Below are 14,137 nucleotides of genomic sequence, written 5' to 3'. Positions count from 1 at the left end.
GCTATTTAAATTTTCTCCAGTAATTACTTGTGCAGATAGGAATTTTGGTCACAGCCTCTGGACTTGACAGTAACATCTATTAAATTTTATCTTGATGAGTTAAAGTTTATATTTTGGGTTTCTCAAAAACTTTCAAGTTTTTGTTTCTTTCATACAATATATTCAGCATTTCTCCTAGATTTTTGGACTCTGTAGGTTTGATGAGCACACTTTTTGTCATTTCATATTTGTACTTAGTGGACTATATATGTTGATATGCACTAAAAATGTTTGAACTTCTGATGCCTAAAATATATGTACTTTAGAAAACAAAGTTCTGTAATGTACATAAAAAACATTCTTTAATAATAGGAATATAATGATAAAGGACTCTTAAATGAGAGGTCTCATATTGAAAGTACCACTCTTAAATCAAATCTATAACACACAGTAATGAAGAGGAAAAATAAACCAATAATTACTTGCAAGACAAGAATGAGTTTAAGTTCCCTAACAGTCTAGACCCTTCCCCCTAAAAAATCATCACAAATCAATTTCTTTATTTTTACATAACAGAATCCTCTAAAGTATGCTGAAAAGTACTTTCCTATAGAACTAAAACCATCTTTTTGATGAATCACAAAAGTAATCTAGCAATCTCATTTATTCCTAGTTTATTGACCTAGCAACCTCAGTTATTCTAGAACATAGGCACGAATGAGAAGTATAAAGTCTCTGAACAGCCAGAAGAGTCAGTACAGAGTCTGTGAACTGAAGAGCATGTATATTTCCCAGAATCTCTCAGCAACTCACCCAGAAATGTGCGTTCGTATTTTAAATAGTGTCTAGAGTGTTATCATCTAATTTAATAACTGAAAGATAAATATAAGAAGCAAATTAGAAAAAAAAAGAAGCAAATTAGAAATTATTCACAACTAAGTAAGAAGTTACAGCCTGAAACCTGACATTAAAGGAAGAGAAACCAACACACACATCGAGCACGCATAGGAACTCCAAAGTTTCATAACTGCAGAGAAATAACCGTAAAGCAACTGTCCTAATTATCTCAATGATCTCTGGGGGCATCATTACATTATAGCATGGTAAAGTAATTGACATTTATAATACAACAATCATCACAATGCCTCAAATGTATGTTCATAAGACCCATATTAATTATTACAATTAATTCTCAAAATGTTTAAAAAGTCAGGTTACTACCATACAAAATTTAAAATTTTGTGATTCAGGGAGATTGAAAAACTTACCCAGGGTCACGTGATTGTTAGACAAGTATTGGAGTTTATGGTCTACTGCCTCATGACCCTGAGTCATCAAAAAAAATTTACATTTTGTACCATATAATCTAGTTAGTAAGCCTGGGAAACGTAATACATTTTAGAAACTTCCATCAAGATTGCTGATGTTGTGGGCAGGTAACAAAAATTAATCTGAAATTTCTAAACTTCTGAGCCTTTTAAGGAATAAAATTAAGTTACATGAAAAGGTCCCTTATATCAAATCCCCATTTCCCTACAGTACCACAGAGGATTAAATTTAACTTGCATATAAGTAGTGATTCAGTGCCATTAATTACTCTATATTTTAAAGTCTAAAATCTGTACATAAAAAAAATGAAACAACATACATAGGATAGCAATCACTTAGAGCTGATTAATTTAAGCATATTATTAGAGAATCCCCTTTCATCTACTTTTTAGAACCTAGGTTAACCTAAGTGGACTCTTGTAGAGAGAGGAGAGTAGATGTCATGTGTCAAAGAATTCTCTCCTTGAACACTGTTTTAACAATATTAGAAACCCTCAAATCTCAATTCTACAACATTTGAAGGTAAAATAATAATATTTATAAGTTTATAATATTTGTAAAAATAAGGATAAATAAATTAGGCTTTTTTTCTTTTCAAACAGTTGATATTTTCATAATAAAATACTATCCATTGAAAGGAAACATGGGAGGAAAAAATGAAAAATAGTGTTGCAGCTGAGAAAATACCTATACTACCTTTTTCCAGAGCAAGGCTTATAGTCAGTTTAAAACCTTGATTTGTTATTATAAGAATCAAGTAAAATGCACAGAGTTGTAGAAAAATGGAACTATCTGCCTTACACTTCTAATGGATCACAATCTGCCATCACCATGGTAACCTCTGAATAACTTTTTCCTTGCTAGTGCCAATTATGCACTTCTCTGGCCCTTGAAATCCCACTCTCTTTTTTTTTTAAGCTGGAATCTTTGAAAGAATAAAGCCCAACAGTTAAGTCCACACATACCCTCTTGTTCAGTCCGAGTCATTTCCTCAAGCTTCTTCTGTTTCAGTGTGTCCACCACATCGGCAAGGCTCCCTTTGCGGCGTTCTGGGGTTCCAAAAGTAACACTGGTCATTATCTCGCGGTCCCGACTCCCTTCGTCAGGCTTATGTGGTGAGGTAGAGGTATTTCGGAAGGAATATAGGGAACATAACTTATTATTCTCTGACTCCTAGAAAAAAATTAAATAAAAATCATTAGGACACGTTTCTTTGTATATCATTGAAGAAAAATATCAAACTCAGAATGATAGTATATGAAGTTGAGATGGACAAATAAAATACATTAATTATCTCTGTTTAAGAAAAAAAACAAACAAACATTATAAAAGGAAAATGCATTTGTAGCTCTGAGAGCTACAAATTAGAACTGAGAGCTTGAAGCAACCATTATTGGCCATAGCCCACTAGTAGTCTTGCATTCACCTTGTCTGTCTGTGTATGGGAACTTTCTCTCCTGATAAAAAAAATTGTACAAAATAAATAAAGCATCTAGACTTTGTGATTCTCATCAATTTAAAAATCTTAATTGCTCCTATATCTCTACCCTTCTTCATGCACACACAAAAAAGCCCAGTAGGCATCAAGAGCTAGAGGAAGAAGCATGGGGCAAAAGTTGGAGTTTTAAAAAAAAAAAAAGGTACAGAATTAATCACTGGTAGGAAAGGGAGTGAAAAGGAAAACGGGTATTAAATAAGATAACTATGCTCAATAAATGCTAGGTATTTAGGTATTACTGTCATTGCATATAAGGAAGGAATAAAACTTATTTCCACAGCTATTGGTAGCATATAATGAGGTAACATTTATAAAGTAACTAGGCACAGACCTGAACCTAAAGCAGGTGGTGTTTAGTAAACAGTAGGTACCAGTATTCTGATGGAAGAAACAGATCTAAGGATGGAGCCAAGGAATTTCTTCCCCCTCTGGACCTAAGTAATTTCTTAGTAAAAAAAAAAAAATATATATATATATATGTCCTGAACTAAATTGAGTACTGTAAAGTCTGTGAATATACTAAAGACCACTGAATTGTACACATTTAATGAGGAATTGTGTGGTACATGTACTATATCTCAATAAAGCTGTTCTAAATTACTATGAGACAAATCTTAATTTTTTCCACTATCCCACTGCTAAAAACACCTAGCACAGAGCAGATGTTCATTACATTTACACTGAAATACACTGATAAGGATAAAACTAATGTGCAGGAGAGCTCCTCTTTACATTGTTCCCAGATCTTTTCTTTCCCAGGAAATATGTTGTACTTAATGCTTACAATAAATGTGGAGTGATGCAGAGGAACTCTTTCTTTTAGATGTCAGTCATGGTTAGTACACAGCTCCTTGGAGTGGCCAGTTTGCTCTCAACTTTGTGAAAACAAACATTCAAGAGATTTTCTTGGCTTCCATGGTGGCTCAGATGGTAAAGATCTGCCCTCAATACGGGAGACCTGAGGTTCAATCCCTGGGTTGGAAAGATCCCCTGGAGAAGGGCATGAAAACCCACTCCAGTATTCTTGCCTGAAAAATCCCCATGGACAGAGGACCCTGGTGGGCTGCAGTCTATGGGGTCGCAAATAGTTGGACACGACTGAGAGACTAAGCACAGTTACATGGAAGTGGTTACCTACAAATGACTCACTGTTGACCATAATAAAAGAGGATTTTTCCCGTCACTCCCAACTTGAAAGGTACTAGCAGTGTCTTACCAGCCTGAGTTACAGTAGTCCTTAGAGAATTTAGGCCCCATACACTACCATTTTTTTTCTCAGAACTAATTTCAGTCTTATTTACTCATGTCACTTACTTGTTGGATAGACTATGTTCCTTGTTTTTTACTCATGAGAATGTAGTCACCATCATCCACCACAGACAATGATGGGTTCCCTCACCAATGACCCATATTGTCCTCAGCCCCAAAATCTGTGCAGTGTAACTCAACACCATCAAGAAAACAATAATAAGAAGCTAGAAAGCCATGTTTTCTCCAAGAAAGCAACAAGAACTACTTACAACATGGCACAAAGGCACCAACACCAGCAGAGTATGAAATTATAAATTACTTAAGTTTATAAGTTATCTTACACTATCCTTAGGAACAAAGAAAAGGGGCAAAATTGACCATTTATGGTCTTTAATTTTTAATTTTCTAAAACTAAAAACATATGGTCCTCTCATGAGTGAAAGCCTATAGTCAATTCATCAGAATAAAAGGGCACATGAATCCAAACATTTCCAAAGAAGAGATTTGTTCTTGTTGTCATTGTTTTAGTCACTGAGTCTTGTCTGACTCTCTTATGGCCCCATGGACTGCAGCTTTCCAGGATCCTCTGTTCATGGAATTTTTCAGGCAAGAATACTGGAGTGGGTTGCCATTTCCTTCTCCAGGGGATCTTCCTGACCCAGAGGTCAAACCCATGCCTCCTGCATTGGCAGGTGGCTTCTTTATCACTGAGCCACCTGAGAAGCCCAATGAAGAGATTAATGCTAGATAAAAAGCAATATTGGGCTTCCCAGGTGGCACAGTGGCAAAGAATCTGCCTGCAAGTGCAGGAGACGTGGGTTAGATCCCTGGGTCAGGAAGATACCCTGGAAAAGGAAATGGCAACCCGCTCTGGTATTCTTGCCTGGAAAATTCCATGAATAGAGGAGTCTGGCAGGTTACAGTCTATGGGGTCGCAAAGATACATGACTGAGCATGAATGCATAAAAGGCAAAAACAACAAATCAGAAAAAGAAACTTGACAAAGGATCTCTAATTTGTGTTCTGGGGGGCAGGTAATTTTTAAGTAAGTTTTCTCATAGAAAAAAAAAAAGCTCAACTTATTCTTTAATTTCCTATAAATGAAATAGGTCCTATGAACTACCAACTGAGACACGATGCCCAATGACCACATCTATCAAGTTTTGATGCATGTTACTGCAGCACAGCTTATTTGTTTAAAGCAGTGCTTCGCAAACTTTAACATACAGTATTCCCTGGGAAGTATGCGGAAATACAGACTCCCTTGCCCCCTGCCAAGCCCCCAAAGAGTGGTGCCCAGGAATATGAAGTATAATAAACATCCCAAGTGATTCTGACGCACAGGTCCTCTCATTCTGATGCATCCTACTTTCAGAAACACTGATTCCCTATAGAAGGCAATGAAATGAATGTGTTTTGCCTTAATGTTATAATGTGGATATGATTATGAACATTTGTAAGAAGCCTGGTTAATTGTGATTTTAAAAAATAACATAAAGGAGATTACTTCTCCTCTTTTGATCTTTCATATGAAAACAACCAATGTATAACATGGCTAAACACATGAACATCACAAAAAGAAGAGCGTACAGGGCGCTGAGTAAGTATTAGCTCATTCAAAGAAAACTTATGTTTGTTTTCTCTTAGCCCCTGACCTTAGTGCCCTCACCAAACTTAACAGTGAATAAAATTTCAAAATATTATTTAAAAGGAACCTAGTACCAATACAAGGACTAAAGCAGTGTTGGTTCAGATTATCTAAAGCATTTCACCGGAAATTAATTAAATACAGTACAAAAATTATATGTAAATGACTGATAATGTATATAGTAGTATTAAAAATAGTTATTAGGCAAAATTCCTAGAAACTATGAGCAATTTTCACAAATTAAGAATATGTAAAGATATTTTCATATATGAAGGGATAGAGAAGTCAATATTAAAAACAAAACATGTGAAGTGATGGATGTTAACTAAACTTATTTTGGCATGTTAGTGAGAAACACCAATGTATTTTTTAAGAAAAAATTATCTACAGAAGACAGAATTTCCAACAAAATGTTAATGGTCCTGAGTCTTGAAATAATGTGCTATGCTCAGTCATGCCCAACTCTTTGTGACTCGACAGACTGTAGCCCTCCAGGCTCCTCTGTCCATGGGATTTTCCCAGCAAGAATACTGGAGTAGGTTACCATTTCTTCCTCTAGAGGATCTTCCCGACCCAGGGACTGAATCTGCATCTCCTGCATTGCAGGTGGATTCTTTACCACTGAGCCACAAGGGAAGTCCCTTGAAATAATTGGTAGTTTTATATATTCTTTTTGAAATTACATATATTTTGCAAATGTTCTATCATCCATAAGACTTTTAATCAGAAAACAAATACTATTAATATGTTCAAGGTTGAACATGAATAACAAAAAATGTTGTAGAAATAATTTATTTACAAGGGAGGAGGCACCAAATGGAGAAAAAAGATATAGTGTTTAATAACTTCAATTTTGTTACATGCATGCATAAGGATAAAGGTGGTCACACACACACAAAAAAAACTTGGAATATATATACTGAAATATTTATAGTGACTTCTAAATGGTGATAACATTATTGGTAATTTTTCTTTCTTTTTGCTTATCTGTGTTTTGAAGTTTATCATTAATGAATATATTGTTTATGCAATAAAGAAGAACAATATCATTTTATAAAGAGAAAGGAAATATAAAAAGCTTAAAGGAAATATAAAAGGAATTTAAGAGAATAGAGTTTGGCCATCTTGAGGATGTCTATAGAGTTAGTATATTATAGATTCCCAGCACTGAAACCAGAAAACGCAACCAAGCTTCCTTTGTCTGGGCATTTCTGCAGCCGAGGGCTCTCAAATAGTATTTTCTAATAACTAATTATTTAAAAGGGAATCCTTAATCAACTAAAATCTAGATTTCTCATGATTATCAACCATGGTTTCCTGTTTGCCCTCAGAAGATACACAAAATCAATCTACTTTCTGTTCCATGTTAAAGTTGTTCAAAATATCTTAAAGGAGAAATTGAGCTAATAGTCCTTTTTTAGATGAAACTCCTTGAGTTTCAACACCTATTTCCTATTTGACATGGTTTCCTGACCCTTCTTCACTCTCCTCTGATATACTCCAGTCTCTAGGTGTTATTCTAAAAATGTGTTGCCAAGAACTGTGTACTGAAGTTCTACATCTTTGTTTTTAGCAAGAAGAAAAGTAACAGTCAGAAGGTTATGTGGTTTTTCCCATGTCACACAGGTAGGACTGGCAGAGCTGAATTCTAAATGTAGGTTTTCTGACACCCAATTCAGTGATTTTCCATTCCACAGAACTATACTAAAATCACTCTCAACAGTAAAAGATGCCACAACTTCAGTAACACCTACCTTCTAAATCTTCTCTTGGCTTACATTTTCAGACATGAGCTTTACATACTTTTGAGACAGGAATTTCAGTCATTAACCCAAATTCCAAAATTTCCAAGATACCCTACCTTAGTTATCTATTGTATAATAATGATCCTAAAACTTCATGCTTAAAACAATAACAATGATTTACAATCTTGAATGATTTCTATGGGTCAGGAACTCAGGAGGATCTGGGCTGGGAGGCTCCGTCTCCAGGTCTCTCATGAGGCTGACATTAAGTTAGTAGCTAAGACTGTAAGCTCAAAGGCTTCTGCATTCATAGAGTGAACACTTCAAGAGCTCAGGGTTGGAAGCTGGAGTTCCTTGGACATCTTCCTCTATGTGATCTCTCCACATGACCTTTTCTCTTCAGCATATTGGCCGCAGAATAGCTGGACTTCTCACATGGTAGTTCAGGCCTCCAAACGTATATGTCCCCAAAAGAGCCAGAATAAAATTATATCACTGTTTCTAACCTAGTTTGTGAAGTCTCATGCCCTATAACTGTCAGTGCAATGTATTCAACAGTAAGTCACCATGGCTGATCCACAGTCAAGAGGATGGAAGTTAGACTATGCCTTTTCATAGAATGGAGTTATTATAATATCCTCAAATAGCTGATAAGAGAAATGAATAATAAAAAAAGCACTTAGGGAAGTATCTATCATCTAAGTACTCAGTAAATGATACCTACTCTTATTATTAAAATGTCCTTTGATCAACTATCTCTGGTTTCAATTTTTAATTCTGAAAATAGTCATGATAATCACTGGCACCAGTTTTAGGTTTTTATTTATGTTCATTCAACTAAGTGGAATAATAAATACTGAACTATGTTACTCTCTTTAATATGAATGCTCAAAATCACCTTCTTTATGAAGTCATCCCTAAGTAATTCCACTAAGATCTGGCCCCTCACAAAGCTCAAATAACCTCAACATTTGTAATTAGATTTGTCTAGAGATCAATTCCCACTAAGCCTAACTGCATGTGGATTATCTCTACTCCGTCCAGGAGCAGCTACTGTATGTGTGTGCATGTGCGGAGTCACTTCAGTCATGTTGGACTGTTTGTGACTCCATGGACTGTAGCTTGCCAGGCTCCTCTGTCTGTGGGATTTTCCAGGCAAGAATACTGGAGTAGGTTGCCATGCCCTCATCCAGGGGATCTTCCTGACCCTGGGACTGAACACATGGCTCCTGCATCTCCTGCATTGCAGACATGTTCTTTACTGCTGAGCTATTGGGGAAGTCCCAGCTACAGTATTTTTTGTTGTTCACTAGTTAAGCCATGTCCCATTCTTAGCGACCCCATGAGCCGAAGTAAGCCAGACTTCCCTGTCCTTCACTATCCCCTGGAGTTTGCTCAAACTCATGTCCATTGAGTCAGACATGCCATCCAATCATTTCATCCTCTGCGATCCCCTTTCTCCTCTTACCTCCAATCTTAGCCAGCATCACAGTCTTTTCCAATGAGTCAACTCTTGCACCAGGTGATCAAAGAACTGGAGCTTTAGCTTCAGCATCAGTTCTTCCAATGAATAGTCAGGGTTGATTTCCTTAGGGTTGACTGGTTTGATATCCTTGCTGTCCAAGGGACTCTCAAGAGTCTTTTCCAGCACCACAGTTTGATAGCACCAATTCTTCAGTGCTCAGCCTTCTTTATGGTCCAATTTTCATATCCATACATGACTACTGGAAAAACCATAGCTTTGACTATATACGGACCTTAGTTGGCAAAGTCATGTCTCTGCTTTTTAACATGCTGTCTAGGTTTGTCATAGCTTGTCTTCCAAGAAGCAAGCGTCTTTTAATTTCATGGCTGCAGTCACCTTCCGCAGAGCCCAAGAAAATAAAATCTGTCACTGTTTCCACTTTTTTCCCATCTATTTGCCATGAAGTGATGGGACCTGCAGGCATGATCTTAACTTTTCAAATGTTGAGTTTCAAGCCAGGTTTTTCATTCTCCTGTTTCACTCTTATCAAGAGGCTCTTTAGTTCCGCTTCACTTTCTGCCATTAGAGTGGTATCATCTGCATATCTGAAGTTGTTGATATTTCCCCCAGCAATCTTGATTCCAGCTTGTGAGTCATTCAACCCGGCATTTCACATGATGTACTCTGCATATAAGTTAAATAAAGAGGATGACAATACACAGCTTTGACATACTCCTTTCCCAATTTTGAACCAGTCTGTTGTTCCATGTCCGGTTCTAACTGTCGCATCTTGACCTGCATACAGGTTTCTCAGAAGACAGGTGAGGTGATCTGGTATTCCCATCTTAGACAAAGGCCTTAGCATAGTCAGTGAAGCAGAAGTAGATGTTTTTTTTTTGGGGGGGCGGGGACTCCCTTGCTTTTTCTATGATCCAACAGATGTTGGCAATTTGATCTCTGGTTCCTCTGCCTTTTCTAAATCCAGCTTGTACATCTGGAACTTCTCGGTCGATGTCCTGTTGAAGCCTAGCTTGAAGGATTTTGAGTATTACCTTGCTAGCACGTGAAATGAGTGCAACTGTATGGTAGTTTGAACATTCTTTGGCATTGCTTTTCTTTTGGACTGGAGTGAAAACTGACCTTTATCAGTCAGCTACAGTATACTACAGCTCTAATTTAGCTGGGTTTCCAACTGCACCTTAACCAAGAATTGCAGATGAGAGACGTGAACTGGGGTTGCAAAAGTCAAATAAGATGTTGGAAATTAAGACAGGCTGATTGACACACATACACTACTATGTATAAAACAGAAAACTAATGAGAACCTAGTGTATAGCACACGGAACTCTGCTCAATGCTCTGTGGTGACATAAATGGGAAGGAAATCCAGAAAAGACAGGATATATGTATAACCGTTCCACTTCGCTGCACAGCAGAAACTAACCCAGCATTGTAAAGCAACTATACTCCAATTTAAAAAAAATTAAAAAAATACAGGCATAGACCATAGGACAGAAGTGCAATCTTGCCCCACATAATAGAATTGGAACCCACACACAGGTGGAAGTGACTGCAGTTGGGAGAAACGAATGGGAAACCGCTTCTCTAAAGCAGCAACATGATCAACTTCCCTACCTGCTGCCAATGAAACTGTAGAGACAGAATATTATCTTTTATCCTTTCCTCCACCTAGTAACAAGGCTGAATTAAGTTTGTTTATTCTTATTGCCTTGCATGTTGTTGTTTTTGTCTTGTTTTGTCTTCTATTTTAGTTATATTGCCTCTCCTGTTACAACTTTATTCTTATTCTTGTCTGACCTCCCTATAATAAGATTTAATGAGATATACAATCACAAATTTGTCCTATTACTCTGGTCTATAGCGAAGCTCTTTTTCCTTAGACCCTACCCCAAAACACTTAAAGTCTAAATCATAAAAAAGTTATTTTGAATATTCTCTTACCAAGACACTCCATCGTTTTCTATGGTGTGAATGCTCCCTACTGTAATCAGTAATAAACCCAATTTGTTCAACCATGGGTATGTTCTTGGTAGTCTTTGACTAAAAGGAATTAAAGGGATGCAGTGTCTGCAAAGAAATTAAAAATGATAACAAAACCAACCAAAAGTTGCTTCTATTTGTTTTAAATCACCATGTACTGGCAACTCAACCATGTCAGTGATCAATCTTCTCTGCCAGGAGAGAGGACTCCACCTTCTTTGGTATGTACTGCACTTGTATATTTTAAGTTCCAAATAACTTTTTAAGTTATAGTACACAAATTACATACATATAAAATATATATAGTACATGCAAGTATACATATATGTAATTTATGTATGACCAAGCTACGACCAACCTAAACAGCTTATTAAAAAGCAGAGACATGACTTTACCAACAAAGGTCCATCTAGTCAAAGCTATGGTTTTTCCAGTAGTAATGTATGGATGTGAGAGTTAGCCTGTAAAGAAAGCTGAACGCTGAAAAACTGATGCTTTTGAACTGTGGTGTTAGAGAAGACTCTTGAGAGTGCCTTGGACTGCAAGGAGATCCAACCAGTCCATCCTAAAGGAGATCAGTCCTGAGTGTTCATTGGAAGGACTGGTGCTGAAGCTGAAACTCCAATACTTGGCCACCTGATGTGAAGATCCAACTCATTAGAAAAGACCCTTATGCTGGGAAAGATTGAAGGCAGGAGGAGAAGGGACGACAGAGGATGAGATGGTTGGATGGCATCACTGACGTGATGGACATGAGTTTGAGTAGGCCCTGGGAGTTGGTGACGGACAGGGAAGCCTGGCGTGCTGCAGTCCATGGAGAAGCAAAGAGTCGGACACAACTGAGTGACTGAACTGAACTGAACTGAATTGTTATATTACCATCTACTATATATGTACTGCTTTCTTCTGATTCCTCACTCTAAACAACATTTTTCTGATGAACCAAAAAATACCTGTCAACTGTGCTGCGTAAGAGGTATTCTACCATAGTGTTATTGGGTAACTGACAATAAAAGCTTTACCTAATCTAAGTTCAATAACTCCTTGCTAGCAAAATATATCTAACCTTTTTAACATGCTGAAAACTAAACTGCTAACTTTTATAGGTTCTTTCTCAGAGGAAAAAGTATGTTTTCTCTGTGACATATTTTAAGGAAAAGCGCTGGTTTATGGACTTCTCCAGGCCCGAATACTGAAGTGGATAACTGTTCCCTTCTCCAGGGGAGCTTCCCAACCCAGGAATCGAACCAGGGACTCCTGCATTGCAGGCAGGAGTAGCTGAGCTACCAGGGAAACCCTTTAAAGAAGATTACCTAAACGAAAATACTAAATGTGGTTCCAGTCATTGTTGTTGTTGTTCACTTGTTAAGTTGTGTCCGATTCTTTGCAACCCCATGGATCGTAGCCTGCCAGGCTCCTCTATCCATGGGGTTTTTCAGGCATGAATACTGGAATCATTTGTCATTTCCTTCTCCAGGGTTCTTCCCAACAGATTATTCCTGACAAATTTATCACTGACTCTAACATTTAAAAAAAGCATATTCTTTTTTTTATTAAAACTGATATTTGGTGTAATATATGAGATTTACATAGCATTCTCAAGTTTGTTATTCTATACTATTATTATAATATTAAATAACAATAATAAATTTATTCATGCATGAAGATTTGTTACCAGTATTTGCTGAAGTGTCATGATTCCTGAAGTCATATAAGAAAAAGCTATTGTTTTTAAAATGCTATTTTGATTCAAAGAAAAAATTACCAAAAGTTGTATAAATAGTCTCATTCCATGATATTTAATAAATGCATTTAAATAATACAGAATAAATACAGAAAAAAATTAAAGTCCTCAAATTTTTCAAGGGAAGCACAAGGAAAAGTTTAGCATCATCTATACACTATCAGAACATAGAATCAAAATCTCAAGATTCAAAAGTCCTTAAAAATCCAATTGCTCAATGACATCTAGTATTGATTCCCTTGTGCAAGACATGATAGTATAATAGTGAACAAAGCACAGCCTCCCTGAGCCAGATTTTCTGGTTAAATCCCAGTTTTCCATCCACCTCTCATATAGCCTCAGAGTTCATTAACCTCTCTGTGCCTTACTTCCTCATGTGTAAGATGACTTTGAAAATAATAGCGGCACAGAACCTAAATCGGAAGGCTGTTATGAAAATTAAATAAATTAATAAAAATAAAATACTTAGACTCATAAGTGTTCATCAGATGATGATGATAGTGGTGGAGGTGGTAAAAGTGGTGATATTAGTGATGGTGGCTGCCACAATACCCATGAGAAGCGACTTTTTGTTCTCTCCTTGAACTAATACTAAGATTTAGCACCTCCAATGTAGTCCATTCCATGTTTGGAGGGTTCTCCAATATTCTGATTTATAGGAATATGAATCCTATTCTTTCAGCCTATAGTACTCCTTTCATTCCATGGAAATATTCAAAAGTGCTACGTACAACTATTATAGCACCATTTTTCTAGGTAAAATATCTGTTTTTCTAGGTAAAATATGTTTCCTTAATTTCTTTCTCATAAGAAAAACACAGTTCAGCTATCCTGTTTATTTTCCCCTGAGTATGTTCCACTTTCTTTCTCCCTCTTTTTTAAAGAATAGTGCCCTGAACTGAATATACTCAGTATTGTATAAACAACAAAGAACTAAGGCACACTATCACAGCCTTAGAGATATCAAACTTTAAAGATCGAATGCTATAGGACAGACAGCCTCAGAGATGAGAATACTTTTAACTTTTTGGTAATAGAACAGTAAGAAGAGCTTTAAGGCAGACAGGCCTAATAAGTGAATTCCCCAGCAGATGAAGCAATATTCTAACAAATTCAGCTGATTCACGTGCCTAGCAAATCCAGCCAGTTATTTTCACCTGTAAATTCACTACTATTTGAACTACCATATGATATTCAACCTAAACAACACTACCAGTTTATACTGAATTTGCTAAAACAATTTAAACCTTGAAAACAAGAAAGTAAGAAGTAGCAAGAGGCTTGGTGATTATAGTTCAAATTTTTCATTTTTTATCACTTGGGCATTTTAAATATTATTAGGAAAAAATTGTTAAACACTCAAAAAACTAGAAAGACTAAGATAATGAATATTATTATAATGAGCAGCTGGATTGATTGACAATTATCAATATTTTGTCATATTGTTATATATATGTATTTATCTTTCTAATTATAT

The 14,137-nt window shown here is 36.4% G+C and overlaps 1 protein-coding gene across 29 annotated transcripts in view; it reads right to left on the bottom strand.

The window, feature by feature from the left end:
- Positions 1-14,137, bottom strand: part of SOX6 (SRY-box transcription factor 6) — a 672,686-nt gene that overhangs the window by 355,742 nt on the left and 302,807 nt on the right. For all 29 annotated transcript variants that reach the window (XM_043481411.1, XM_043481400.1, XM_043481420.1 and 26 more), the window contains one exon: positions 2,274-2,481. In XM_043481411.1, the coding sequence (XP_043337346.1) occupies positions 2,274-2,481 (208 nt within the window). The remainder of the gene's footprint in view (positions 1-2,273; positions 2,482-14,137) is intronic.

Source organism: Cervus canadensis, chromosome 11 (assembly GCF_019320065.1).
Source record: "Cervus canadensis isolate Bull #8, Minnesota chromosome 11, ASM1932006v1, whole genome shotgun sequence".
Classification (NCBI taxonomy): Eukaryota; Metazoa; Chordata; class Mammalia; order Artiodactyla; family Cervidae; genus Cervus; species Cervus canadensis.
Note: the sequence above shows the minus strand (reverse complement) of the source record. Positions and strands in the feature narration are given on the sequence as shown.